The sequence below is a fragment of the Aulonocara stuartgranti genome, assembly GCF_965226115.1.
Source record: "Aulonocara stuartgranti genome assembly, chromosome: 12".
Taxonomy (NCBI): Eukaryota; Metazoa; Chordata; class Actinopteri; order Cichliformes; family Cichlidae; genus Aulonocara; species Aulonocara stuartgranti.
The window spans coordinates 27,213,755-27,227,992 of record NC_138948.1 but is presented as its reverse complement, the minus strand read 5'-3'; the positions used below and the strand labels follow the sequence as shown (position 1 = coordinate 27,227,992).

Sequence of the window (14,238 nt, the reverse complement as noted above, 5' to 3'; positions counted from 1 at the left end):
TTAAAAAAAAAAAAATATATATATATATATATATATATATATATATATATATATATATATATATATATAAAAAAAAATATTATTATTATTTATTTTTTTTAACAGCTTTTAATAACTTTAAGGGGCTGCTTTGTAGAATGACTGTTGCTCATGTGTTTATTTGCAATATTTTAAACTTTACGAATCTTAATCAACTCTCAAGAAGTAACTCAAGTTTGCACAGACCCTGATGTTTTGTGATTCAAATGTAATTTATTATGAGTCCAGTTTTGCACTGCTGTACCACTGTTAAGGGAAGGTGTCATGTCAAGCTTTAGTGCCTGTAATGCTTTATAACACAGAATCTAACATGCCAGCTTGCTCTGTGGTATAAGCCTGCACTGTGTAGTTATGTGATGAACAATGAAGTGCATAAAACTCTGACGTCTTGGCATTGATGGGTTTAATGGGTGGGGCTCGTGTCTTTTAAAGTTGCTGGGCTCTCCGGGCCTGCTCAGACCTGCTTTCTTTCTTCTCCTGTCTCTTATCCCCCCCCCCCCCCCCTTTCATGAAGGACAGATGCAGGTGTATTCAAGAGGAGGAAGGGTCTGGGGCCTTGACCTGAAACTGTTTCTTTACGGGGTTTTTTTTTATTCAGCATAAGTTTCAAATGTAGCATGTGTAACTTAAGTACAGTAAAACACGAGTGTGTTTTCATGTGAATAATCAGTTTCTTAAAAGAAATGTTCTGCTTTTATGCAGCTTACTTTGGAATTAGCTGACATATTTGCGTTTGTAAGATCTGGGGGTGGGTGGTGGCTTCCTCTGTGAGGTCTGATCACATTAAAAACGATATATCATAGCTGGGCACCAAGTCCACGAGGATAACATTTTTAATGATCAATAACATTTCATCCACATCAGCAGAAAAGAAAAGAAGCACAGTGACATTGCTCTTCATTCATATGTCAAGGAGATATTTGTCAGCGTGGGCTATGTATAAAATTAGGTTGGTGTCAGCTGAATATAAACTATGGCTATTTATAAAAACCAGGCTGTTACTGAGACAATGTTCTCGACACGTCCAAAATACAGACGCCAGGCCCCGCTGGTAACAGGGGAAAGCTGTTAAAAAGTGCGTCTCCAGGGGCCCACCGCCATTGTAGAGAAAAATAAACTGACGGGAAATGTTGAATAGGGTTAAAGAAGCCTGGAAGTCACAGTGGGGTCGAGTTACACACACACACACACTTTCACACAAACACACGAAGGAAAGGAGAAAAAAACAGGTTGGGTCCCGGGAACTTTTTAATACCCATCTCCGCCCCCGTTTGGAGCGTCAGAGCACCAGCTCTCCTGGGGCCAGTCCACATGCTCCTCCAAACTTTACGCACGGATGTACTCCCGTGGAAGTATTCAGCACTGGATTTTGAAGTGTTTCAGCTGAGCCGCGTTGTTCTAAATCTACTAGAAGCAGTGCCAGAGTCATTTGGGCGGCTTCGAAATCAAAACTTTTTAAAACTTTGTGATCCTTTTTTTTTAAATATATGACTCGCCTTATTCCAAAAGACAGATGCAGTAAATTTGGAAAATGGCCGGTGCCTTATTAAAGTGCTTAGTCTTGGCGCTCTCAGTATGCGCGCACAGACTTTTGGCAGACCCCCGCGTTGAGACGGGTGATGAATCCGATGACAGCGCCTCGACCCTGGCCTTTGTGTTCGATGTTACCGGCTCCATGTACGACGATCTGAAACAGGTGATAGAGGGCGCCTCACGGATCCTGGAGAAGACGCTCAGCCGGAGGACCAGACCCATTAAAAACTTTGTCCTGGTCCCCTTCCACGACCCAGGTACTTTTTCTACCTTTAACACAAGTTTGTTCTTTAACTAAATAGCCACAACTTAAGAAACTTTTTTTTCGTGAAAGTGGATGTATGGAATGCGTATGTTTGTTAATTCATGAATATGATTATAATTTATTGGAGCATTGACTTCAAAGGAAAAGACTTTCTTGAATTACTACAAAGAGAGCGTGGTATTTTTATAGTTTCCGCGCCTTGCACTGATTTACTATTTATATCTGCCATTTACACACTTATACTTGCAACGCATCTCAGAACGTGTAGCAGAGTGTGCTGCTGCATAGCGGCTTCAGTGGAAGCCCACTTGTAGAGAGAAGTGAAACTGATGCAAGACGTCAAGCAGGGGAGGATATGCGAGCTCACAGTGGGTCTTGGGGACAGGTAAGGCTCTTCATCCCAGCCCAGCATCTTCCTTTCTATACGGGAAAGCTACAGCTTGAAAATAAGAGTGCTCCAATGGGGGGAGGGTGTTTGTGCGCTGATGGGAAGCATATGCTGTCTGCTTGTGTGTGTAATTACCCCAATCGCCACCCCACACTCACCCCACCCTACTCCTGCCTCTCCTCCCTCTTCTGCCTCGCAGCCCCCCCACTGGCCACCCGGGGGGGGGGGGGGGGGGGAGTTGTGGGGGTTGCCTACCCTAACGCCACACATTTTGTCTGTGTTTAATGCGCCTATGCCCTTGGGGACCTTGTAAACTTCCAAGATCCCAGAGAAGCCCTCTGTGGCTGACGAAGAGGCGTGACAGCGCCGTCGGTGTTTCCTCTCAGGCACTCTTGAGAGGTCGACAAGCACTTGAAAGCAGCTGGAGAAAACACCGAGAATGAATTAGAAATGTCATGGCCCTGACACATGTCTGCAAACTCTGTATCATTAGTCTCACAAAGATACTTCAAAATTATATTTGACAGTTGGAATAAAGAGCAATGACACACCAAAATCATGAGGTATACAAGACGGGATGAGGGTCTTTTTCTGTAATAACTGTGATGAAGTGCTCGTGTTTATGGAGGGCAGCAACACAATGCATTCCCTCTGCACTGGTTAATGTTTACTGTTCTGTAGTTTGGCCCCAGAAGACATCCTAATAAGTGTCAGGCCCTGACAGGCTTTTATCCATCATCCTTGGGTCTGGAAAATGATTATTCCGTCATCGTGCAAACTGTCGCCAGATTTTTAGTGATTTGTGTAAAACAAAATGTTACGCTGTAATTTTGTCAGCACGGCCTCTCTTGTGCCCTGTGATGTGTGATTGATATTCATGTGGTGCACAACGGCTGTGGGGCATCATTCTGGCCTTGATAAAATGTGCTTTGGCTTAATAGGGTTTTTGATGCTGTGTGCTTTTCCTCTGCTCATAAGGGCAAAGCTGCTAAGAGGAAACAAACAAACGCTCTCCCTTCTAAAAATTCCAGACCATAGGCGTTTTGTGGTTGCAATGATTATCCTGTTCTGTATAGGCATACACTCTTCAGAAATCAGAACAGAACCGGCTGACTGGGTTTGATTTTCTTCACAGAAAGGTTTTTTTTCCTGATGTATATTTTTAATCTGACAGATATCGGCCCCGTGTCCATCACCACCGACCCAAAGAAGTTCCAGCAGGATCTGCAAGAGCTGTTTGTCCAGGTTCAGACACAGATTACATAAATTAATAATTTTGTACGAATGAAACCTTTAGATTATGGTGAACAGTATGTGGATTGCCAGCCCCTAAAACTGTAATCATGATAAGCAGCACATCTGTTGAATGTTAAGAACCCCAGATTGTACTGAATTGAACAGTTATTCAAATGTTTACTCATATAAGGCACATCGTTTATGGGACCGGTTCTTTCTTCTTTCAAAAGTAAATTAGTGCTGCTTTTATGGGTAGTGATTTAAACGTATTTAAGAAACATTTGATGTGTCTCTCCACAAAATGGATGTGTTCAACAACACGATATCTGAATGAACATTTAAAAAATATAAATATATGATTTTTTTTTCTGGAGTTTTTAAGCAAATGTGATTCTATCACACAGGGTGGAGGCGACTGCCCTGAAATGAGTATCGGAGCCATAAAGAAAGCACTGGAGGTTTCCCTGCCTGGATCCTTTATCTATGTGTTTACTGATGCCAGGGCCAAAGACTACCGCCTGAAGAGAGATGTTCTGCAACTGGTGCAACTCCGTCAATCACAGGTACAAGGCAGGGAATTTAAACAGGCCTCTTATACATCAGGACAAAACTGATACATACTTAATCAGTCCAATGTGTGCTCTTTATTCAATGTCAAACATCCGATAGATGCAGGCCTCTCTTTGATCAAATCTATGGTATGTAAACTGATTAAAAGAAAATAAAAACATGCCCACAAGCATCTCATTTGTATTCACTGGTGCTGAATACTCCCATAATGATCAAGATGCCATTTAACTGATGTTATCTGGAACACAGTTGAACCTACAAACACGAGCCCCATCCCACACTGTCTTTAGAGCCTCTGCATTTATTGCACGCTGTCACAAAAGGGATACAACAGCAATGCTGTAAAAAAGAAAAACCATCTGCATTCCAAAGAAGTTCCCGGGATCAGCTGAGTGCAGGAAAGTTGCTCGTCTCAGCCCCTACATGATGCATGACAATGAGCATTTGGAGCAAAGTGAAAGCGACTCAGCAGAAAGCAAACACTCAACAAATGTAATCCTCTTAACTCCTCTGTCCTCTTCGTTCCCAGGTAGTATTTGTGTTGACCGGGGACTGTGGAGACCGCTCTCAGCCTGGTTACAGGGCGTACGAGGAGATCGCCGCCACCTCCTCTGGGCAAATCTTTCACTTGGATAAGCAGCAGGTCAACGAGGTGAGAGCAACGCAGAGTAACCGTGCGCTCTGACGACTGGCCACCGAACCCCCATTAAGCCCTCACACATAATGAATTAGCCCCTAAATTGGAACTCTCTAGTGTATTTGAATATGAAAGGGGTGATATTTTCTAATAACAGAGGAGAGCAGGAGCAGAACAACATCAACTCCCATTTGACCCACCGATAATAGATGATAATGAGGAATTCATTTAGCCTAATCAAATGATTCCAGTGCTGATATTAAACTTCCTGGTCATACGATACGGGCCGGTGGTTCCTTTATATCGGAAGCAGCATGTAACAGGAGCTGAGTCTCAGAAGCCAAAGACAGCGGGGCTCACTTCCCAAGCAGACGTAAAAGAAGCCAGAGTTTCCTCTGGAAGAGACACTGGTATCCTACATGTCAACACAGGAGATGGCTGGGCAGCGCTGAGCTGGAGCCAACAGCTCTGCACACTGGTGGCCCACTGAACCTCTGAACTCAGATGTGTTTGTGTGGGTCTTTGTGTGTGTGGGGGGGTCTGTTTCCTGTCAAGTCATGCTTGCATATAGCTAGACATACAATGCCTGTGTGTGTGTGTGTGGCAGCTCGTTTCATTATCACTCCATAATCCTACCAGCTGTTTAAGGAGTGCTTAAAAGTCATTTTACTGTTGTCGTATTAAGGGAACAGGGGAGCAAATGTAGTCTAGACCTTATACCTCAACACCAGATGGCTTTGTGCTAATGTAGCCCTATTATTTTGAACATAGTCTTTGTGTACATTTTCATATAAACAGGCTTTTTTTCCCCTCTTGGATTTACGCTGTCTGTCAGTCGCTTCTCTTATTTTAACCTGTATGATTTTTTTTTAGCTCCTGGGTGGCATGCTTTTACCAAATTAATGCAAATCCTTTAATCCCTTAAAAATCCTCAGAAGTAGTACAAATCTAACCAAATATTCACCATTAATAGTAGTTTAATAATGTGCAGCCAAATGAAATATACAGTGTCTTTTTGTGGTCTCCAGGGGGGCCAGCGCAGAGAAAACAGACTGCTTATTTTACTCTCTAATCCCAGGATGTGATCTTTCATGGTTTCGCTTCTTCCAACACAGCTGCCCAGTGGAATTGGCTCCAGGTCCTCGCACAACAGTTTATTGTCAGCTCTGTGTAACACGCTCTTTACGCGCTTTAAATTTTAATTGGTTATGATAAGTGAGTGAAAATGGTAACACAGAACACAGGCAATGAGAACCGCTGTCTTTAAAGTGTTGAACATTTAAAAATATCTGCGTTCTTAAGTGCCCTAAAGTGCTGAAGAACAATGAGGAATGTGATGTTTTACTGGGTGATGTGATGTTCGCTCAGAGAAAGACCTGAGATTTATTAGTTTTGTGTTTCTAGTTGGTGCATACATGGATAACTCGAGCACCTTGATGAGTTGTTTATAAGATTAGCCTCGGGGTCTTTTCTGATTATGGGTGCTGCAGCGAGTTAAGGGAAATGGCAATGGTAATGGTTGCCAGGCATAAAATCTAGGTACCTTTTACCCACAGTCCGGCTAAACAAAAGCACTGCTTATCCTGTAGCTGAGCCTCTCTATGTGGAAACTCCCACTCAGAAGGAGCAGGGGATCTGTCTGGGTCTCGTTTACTTTAATAACCTTGATTTGGAGCGGGCCATCTTCATGCAAATATCCGGTAAATGCTGTGTTTATACCTGCGTAAAGACAGAGCTGACCTCTAGCCCGCTGGGAGGTCTGGAGGCAAGCTGTTCTACCTTACAGTGGCGCGGTCACGCATTTTCTTCTTCAGGTAATGTACCTGAATCGATGTGGGGAATACACCATCACCCCAGCTTTAGGTAACACTTCTTCTCTGCCCCATCTGTCATGCTTCTATGAATAGCAGCAGGGGGTCTTTCCTGTTACAGCCCTGTAAGCCTGATCATCTGAGACACGCTGGATGAGGTTTCACGGGGACTTAAGGTCCTTTGCATTCCCAGTGGTAGAGCCAGGGAGAGGCTACGGCGCTCGGCTCTTCTAGACCCTGCAGGCCAGCCCAGACAGGGAACTGGCCCCACCTCTGGGCTCTTCTTCTCTTTCATCTGAGGTCCGAGGGCAGAGAAATGCCCACTCCTCTTTGCTCTACCGCATAAGACACAGACATAGATGTGGGTCACTTCTAAGCAGTTTCCTGCTCTGACTGTGACGACTGCACACGTGGCAGACATTACAGCTGTTTCCAGTTGTAAAATGGCAAGAGGAACCAGCTGCTGTCAGGACCTTGCAGACCCGATAGAGGAGAAGTCGAGGGCTGATAATTAAATTATCAAAGGCTTTCCCTGTTTCATTTTTACGTCTGTGTCATAAAACGTGTTGGTGTTGGCCTCATCTCTGAAGGGCCTGCCGAGGAAATGTTTTCATTTGGCTTCATTACAGGCACAGTTAAACCGTGATGCCTCTCAATACGAGGTGAAAACAAATATTAGACAGCAGCTGCTTGTTAAGCGTTTGGAAGATGGACGACATTTAGTTTGCTGTGACCGCTGAAATAGGACTCTGTGAAAAGTCAGTGGGCTTTTGCTGTGCTTCTGTTTTGATTTGAGTGAAAACAAAAGAGAAACTGCATTTTTAATCAGTACCTCGCTGATGATTACACCCAGAGGGTCAAGCACCTGTCAAAGCTGAACATCACAGATTCCTGTGGAGAGCTGCTGAGGGAAATTAAAGTCTAAGTAATGACTGTTTTTACCATCATGTACAATCAGCTTGTTCAACCTTTCTGTAATCTTTGCTCAAAGTGGTGGAATGACTAAGAAGAGAGTCACTGTCTGACCTCATCAGACTTCTTCAGCTTAAACCTTTCAGCAGAAAAGTGTGAAATGCCTGCCTGATTCAGTTTAATTCAAAACCACGGCCGTTCCCACAACCCGATCCACCGCTTCCGCTTTGTCTTCTGAGGAACAAGCTTTATGATTAATAAAACCTGCGCCGCTGCAGCGGGACTGCTGCCTGACAGGCTTCCACTGTGAGAGACACTTTTTCTGGGAATACGTGCTTGAAAGTGCAGAAAACTGTATGTTATCAGTTTGACAGCTGAGCTGCTTCACTTTTCCTTTGTTTAGGCAAAATCCGTCTCATGAATAGTTTTGTGATGAAAGAATAGTCCGAAAGACGAAGAACAGGGAAAAGCAAGGGCTTTGTGGGGGCTTTCGGAGTTAAGGCCAGTGCGTCCTTCCTGTCCCTCTCCTGCCTTTTGAAGTTTACCTCTCTGACAGTTTGATTAATGCACTCAGGAATATCTTGCTTGGTTGTGCTCCTGCAAATGCTGTGTTTTGCCTCCTGCCAGGTTTTAAAGTGGGTAGAGGAAACAGTTCAGGCCATGAAGGTCCACCTTCTGTCCTCCAATCATGACAGTGCCCAGGAAAACAACTGGGAAGTTCCCTTTGACCCAAGCCTCAGAGAGGTCACGGTGTCACTCAGTGGACCAGCACCAGAAATCGAGCTCAGCGATCCTTTGGGTAACTCATTCCTGCTTTTCCTATTTATTCTTATCTACTCCTAGCATTATCAGTGCTTTTAAAGAAAGTCATGTTTTTCTTTGAAATAACATCTGTTATGTTTCCTTTTCCAAGGTCGGGCAGTTGGTGTAGAGGAGGGCCTTAAAGAACTCTTGAATATTCCCAACTCAGCTCGTGTGATAAACCTCAAGTTTCCTAGACCCGGTGCCTGGAAACTGAAGGTATTTATTTTGGTGAATAAATCACAAATGTGTTTTGTCTGACTTTTTTATGATGCTGAATTCACTTCACACGTTTCACTCTAAAGATAAGCTGTAGTGGACGTCACACTCTGAGGGTCACAGGAGTCAGCAGTCTCGACTTCCGCGCAGGCTTCTCCAGCGTACCTGTTACAGAGTTCAACCACACGAGAGAGAGGCCGATAAAAGGTGTCTGGCATGTGTCTGTTAGCTCTTTGCCTTTTATTTGACCGAGACCATGTGCAGAAAATTACCTCATGCCGATCTTCCTTTGTCCTTCAGGGCTCCCATCCCATGTTTTACTGAAATGCACCGGCCTGAAGCCTCCAGGTCATCTGAGCCATGTGGAGCTTGTGTCAGGCTCAGGCCGCTCCTTGCGAACGATCCCTGTACCGCTGCCCTCTGACCTTGGAAAACAAGGCCTGTGGAGTCTCCCGGAATTCCGCACCCCTTCCCAGAGCTTCTTCATCAAGGTAACGGGCAAAGACGAAGAGGGCTACCGCTTCCAGAGGCTGTCCAGCGTCTCCTACACCAACATCATTCCAGGCAAGGCATCCCTCTTCACCAAAGCCACACTGCAGTGTCTCCCATACCTCATCAATCTCTTTATAGCCTTTAACCTTTGTTTCCTCCCTTGTGCAGATGCTCCAGCTGTGAGCATGTCGACTGTAGTGAAGGGCGTTTATATGCAGCCAGCTGTGATTGGCTGCTCTGTAAAGAGTGACATTCCCTACAGACTAAGATTCACCAGAAGTGGAATTACACTGGGAAGCGAGAGGTTCTTTCAGTGAGTCTCTTCTCTATTTGCTCAGCACTCCATAACATTTGGCTCGCCTTCCTTCCGATTCCCTCAGATCCCCGAAGCTTCGCGCGCCTATTACCTCATTTAAAAGCATTAATTAAGTCACTCCCTAATCTTACCAGTGGGCACGCCTGTAAAGCATTAGTGCTGCCTCACTCTTGCATTTTATTGGTTCATCTGTCAACAAGTGGATATATACACAGTTGATTTTCTAAACATCACATACTCAATTTAACAAAGCAACTATTTTGTCTTGGTGTTGACTCTCTGGCTTGAATTACTTTCATGAAGTGCAGCTGACTTTTGATGAAAATTATTTCCAGTGCGTGGATGTGCCAAAGAGCCACTGGGTGTGACATGAAATAAGAGGAATATGTGCTGGCCAATAAACCAAACGTGTCTTTGCTTCAGGTATTCTGCCGTTGCATCATGGGAAATTCCGAAGGCATCAGCCGAGGACGAAGGCCCGTATGAGTGTATGGCGCAGAGCAGCGCAGGGCAGGGGTGGGCTGTAACACAGTTAACTGTTAGAGGTATGTCACACAACAACAATGCAAGCGCACACTCCCCTTCAGTTGGACGTGGGTGCGTTCCAGCCATTTAGATACAAACCTCTGCTTTATCGTTTAGACATAAACTAGATAGAAAGCATGTCTGCACAAATATTTGTTTTAAACATTGTCTGCACTCATGTTTCCACTAAAACAGATCCTCCTCCGGTCTTGAAGCCCCCAGTGAATGTGACATCTTCTGTGGGAGGCGTGGCTGTGCTGTCCTGTCAGGTGGAGGGAAACATGCGCCACAATTTGACCTGGCATCGAGGGGGCTATGCTATCCAGGCACGGGCAGGGAGGGTGAAGCTGCTGCCCAACTCTTACCTGCAGATCAGCGCTGTGCGGGCTCAGGATGCTGGGGAGTACCGCTGCGTGGCAACCAACCCCTACGGAGACAGCAGAATCGCCGTGTGGCTCCACGTCCCAGGTATGATAGCCCAATACCCTGCGGCTCATCTGCTTAAACATTTAACGCGGCAGGGCTTAACGGATCCTCGCGGGCCCCCGTCATCTGTTTTCCATTATTGCCTCGACCTCCTTGCAATCAGATTAAGCCACTTCCTTTTCTCATCAGCAAAGACTTATGCGTGTTGAAAAGTGTGGCGTCTACTGAGGGAATGCACTCAGATATTTGCAATGACTTCAACAAACAGGCAAATAAATATGTCTTCAAGAATATCCTGTAGTTATGAAGTCAGACATGGAGTGTTTTTGTAATTGCTTTGCAGCCCACAGCATCAAGTTTGCTCTTGTTAAGCTTGTGATAGCTATAAATGACATCATGCAGCCTGTGACAAGGCCCTGAGTCATCGTCTGCTTTTTATTTTTTTTACATTTTTTGCCTTCCTTTGATTTCAACTGCAGAGGCTCCTTCTGTGGTAGTGCACCCGCAGTCCCTGGCTTTCTCCCAAGGCGATGAGATCCGCCTGGTCTGCTCGGCGTCCGGCTCCCCCCCTCCCCGGCTCTTCTGGAGCCAAGGCAACGTGTTCCTAACTAATCGGCCGAGGTAAGAGGGGAACTCTCAGCCCACTCGGCACCTCTGGCACAAAGGACTCAGAGAGTCATTACGTTCCACTTGACCTACATGCGCCATCGCCTCATCTTGTTTGCATCGCTTTGGAAATTTACATCTACTCATGTCAACCCTTTTTTTTCCCCCCAAACCACAAGTATTTTATATGTCAGCAGTGAAATATACATTCGCACACACACAAATTTCTCCCGTGACACCAAACAGCAGCATAAAGATTCAGAGAGATGGATCTCTGTTTTACATCTGCGCTTGTAATCAACAAAAGTATCAACAAACATGAATCCTGTCCACTGTATGCTACAGGTTCAGTCTGAACCAGCATGGAGTTCTAACCATTAAAGGGGCCCTCCCAGAGGATGCTGGGAACTACACATGTCTGGCAAGCAACGAGGCTGGGACTGCCTCTCAGTCTGTGTCACTTAGTTATGCGGGTAAGTCAACACATCCCGACAGATGTCTGGTTGAGGATGCCAGCGCGAAGATATATTGTTGCTGGAATTAGCCTTTCGTCATTCGGAGTTGTTAAAGTTTCTGTTCTGAATAATTGCTTCTCTTCTGACTTCATTTTTAACTTCCAGTGACACGAAGCATTTTTGCCCGTGTTGACTGTTTTTAAGGCGCATTTCTTTTAATGATATCCAGCAGGATAGAGCAGAGTATACAGCAAGCGAACATGGCCACATACAGCTCTGTCTCACACGACGTGATGTTTCTCTCCTTGTTTGGTGAGCGCTGACAGTTGTGGGCCTGAAGTTTCACTCACGGCTGTCAGTTAGTGTTACGGTTTCTGTCAAGCACTGATGGATTATGGCAGCATTTTCCTGGGGCTTGCTGGTATTATACGCACTTGTCTCTGAATGTCATTTTTAACAACACTGATCTGTCAAATCAGGGAAAACCTTATAACACAGTAGATCATCTCATCCTTTCAGCTCAGCTGCCTGGGTCTAAAGTATAAGCATCATTTTTACATTCACATCAGGGTTTTTCTCATGCCCTTGCTGGTATAAACAAACAGCACATTACTGTTCACGTACAGTAGCGCTGCATGAAAGACCGGTGCATTGCTATAAACTAAAAAAAGGGGGGCCTAACATAAGGCCCGGGGGGCAGAATTGGCCCAGCAAAAACTCCAATCCGGCCCACTAGATGTCTTTAGAAAATGTGAAGGAGAGCATAAATTTTGGACTTTAAACTGTAAGCTTGTCCTACTGATAGACCTCCAAAACAGCCATTCATACTAAACCAAAGTAATGCAGAAATAGAATTTGCAATTAAACAATTAAATAAATGAATAAAATAGAACAACAAAAATGCCCCACTTTAAAACCACAGGAGAATCTGGCCCACGAACTATCAGTACTTCTGTAACTTTACACATTTATTTGTTACAGTTTAAGTCCACAGAGTCATGCTGACAAATTTCTTTATTTTACTATAGCAGCGTTTCTTTATCACGTGGAAAAACTGAGACGCACCTTTGAAATTCCACTTCTTTTTTCTTACATTGAGATATCGCAGGGTTTAAATGTGCAGTTAAACTCCTTTGCACCGATAGAAAGGGGATTTTCACTGGTCCGTTTAAAATCAAAGTCCCGAGGCCTATGATGTAAAATGACTTGGACATCCCTGGAATAAAAAGTTCATCCCACTGATTTTTTTTGTTCTGCAGAGGCACCAAGAATAACAGTGGTACAGCAGGTTGTGCTAGTGACTGTTGGTGGTGATGCAACTCTCGAGTGTCAGGCCACAGGCTTTCCGTCCCCTCTTGTCCACTGGTTCAAAGGTGAGTTAACGCCATACACAGTGCTTTTATTAAAATGACTGTGGAGATGTCTCTGTTAGAGGACGACAAGCTTATATTGCTCGTACTTCCAGGTGAACTCGAGGTGGGCTCTGCTCCTTTTGTTGAGCAGGACGTACATCGCGGGACGCTGCACATTCGTGGCGTGCAGGAGGTCGACGCTGGTCAGTACAGCTGTGTGGCGAGCAGCTCTGCTGGAACCTCCTCTGGCACTGTTAGTCTGGTGGTTGGAGGTGAGGCCACACTACAGCTTTCCACATAAAACTTGTATTTCTCTCACATTTATACAAAGGAAAAAACATCCATCTGGCACCACTCTTCCTTCCACAGCGGGTCCATTGTTTTCCGAGGCACCGGCTGACGTGACAGTCAATGTCGGGGAGAATATCACCCTCCCCTGCACTGCCCGGGGATTCCCGCAGCCGACGGTGACCTGGCGCAGACAGGATGGCAGACAGATTCTCATGCGTTCAGACAGCCACAGTAAAACAATGCAGCTGGAGAACGGACATCTTCTAATCCAGAGTGAGTTATCACAGCAAAGAGCTTTGGTGTGCTGTGCGGCAGCCTCACGGTTTCCCTGCTCGAACTGGCTTGACTCAAATTGTGCAAGTATATATAGAAGAGTATCATATTAAATCCAGCTAACATTTTCTTAAGAGGTGGGAGAGCCGGGATGTCATTGCCATTGGTAAAGTTACAGTAAACCGATGCCTCTCGAATATCCATCCTGCTAAAAGCATTATCTCTGCTCTGTGAAAAGACTCTCCTTAAAATGTTGTTAATTATTTGGCAAGAGAAGGCGTCTGTCTTTGTCCTCATCAGGGCAGGGGGATCAAAGCTGTGAACTCTGGAAGATATTTCAGCCTGAAACATGACTATTCTTAGCCACATACCGTGATGCTTTGTGCTCCTGAGACTAAATGTTTATAGTGTGAAATATAATATTGGACAGGAACAGACATATTTACATGGGCCGTTTCTGTCACTGTTTCCATTTGCGGCTGCCCTCTGACCTGATTGGCTCCATCTGCTACAGATGGCTTTATTTTATTTTTATTACCTGCAGTTTCAGAAATGTCTCTGTTCATATTGCGTAGTGCTCAAACGCCACTATCTCCTTGAATCGTGCTCCTCACTAGTTACCTTTAATGCTTTATCCTGGAATCCTTCAATATTTGCTAGGACAGAAGAATTGAAACATATGTTGATCTTCCAAGATGTGATCTCAAGAGAATTTACTGAGTGGGACAGCAGGATAGCAGCTGAGCCAAACCCATTAATCCTGTTATTTTCTATTTTTAGCTCCTAATTACAGCACTGTCAGGCCAATAATACCAGTTGTTACTGAGTAGGGGTCTTAGCTGCTATTAGCATGAACTTATTTAGTTTTTTTAGATAGACTGTTTTCTTTCTTGGTAAGTGTGATGATGCTGCTACTCTCAGATGTATTGTAATGTGCGGCGGGGTGCATTTTTTCAATGATGTGTGTTTGACTGTAGGTGTCTGGCTGGATGATGAAGGTCTATACATCTGCGAGGCCAAGAACCAGTTTGGAACCATCAAATCTGAGGCCAGAGTTAGTGTCACTGGACTGGGTAGGCTCTTTTTGTGAT

General features: G+C 44.7%; 1 protein-coding gene across 2 annotated transcripts in view; it reads left to right on the top strand.

Moving 5' to 3' along the window:
• Positions 1-1,317: 1,317 nt before the first annotated feature.
• hmcn2 (hemicentin 2) overlaps positions 1,318-14,238 on the top strand; it is a 47,966-nt gene continuing 35,045 nt past the window's right edge. For both annotated transcript variants that reach the window (XM_082555451.1, XM_082555450.1), the window contains exons 1-17: positions 1,318-1,829; positions 3,400-3,470; positions 3,866-4,024; positions 4,561-4,683; positions 8,019-8,190; positions 8,305-8,411; positions 8,498-8,618; positions 8,712-8,975; positions 9,072-9,216; positions 9,643-9,764; positions 9,940-10,212; positions 10,650-10,791; positions 11,122-11,249; positions 12,491-12,604; positions 12,697-12,855; positions 12,953-13,147; positions 14,125-14,220. In XM_082555451.1, coding sequence (XP_082411577.1) covers positions 1,571-1,829; positions 3,400-3,470; positions 3,866-4,024; positions 4,561-4,683; positions 8,019-8,190; positions 8,305-8,411; positions 8,498-8,618; positions 8,712-8,975; positions 9,072-9,216; positions 9,643-9,764; positions 9,940-10,212; positions 10,650-10,791; positions 11,122-11,249; positions 12,491-12,604; positions 12,697-12,855; positions 12,953-13,147; positions 14,125-14,220 — 2,650 coding nt within the window. In that variant the 5' untranslated portion in view covers positions 1,318-1,570. The remainder of the gene's footprint in view (positions 1,830-3,399; positions 3,471-3,865; positions 4,025-4,560; positions 4,684-8,018; positions 8,191-8,304; positions 8,412-8,497; positions 8,619-8,711; positions 8,976-9,071; positions 9,217-9,642; positions 9,765-9,939; positions 10,213-10,649; positions 10,792-11,121; positions 11,250-12,490; positions 12,605-12,696; positions 12,856-12,952; positions 13,148-14,124; positions 14,221-14,238) is intronic.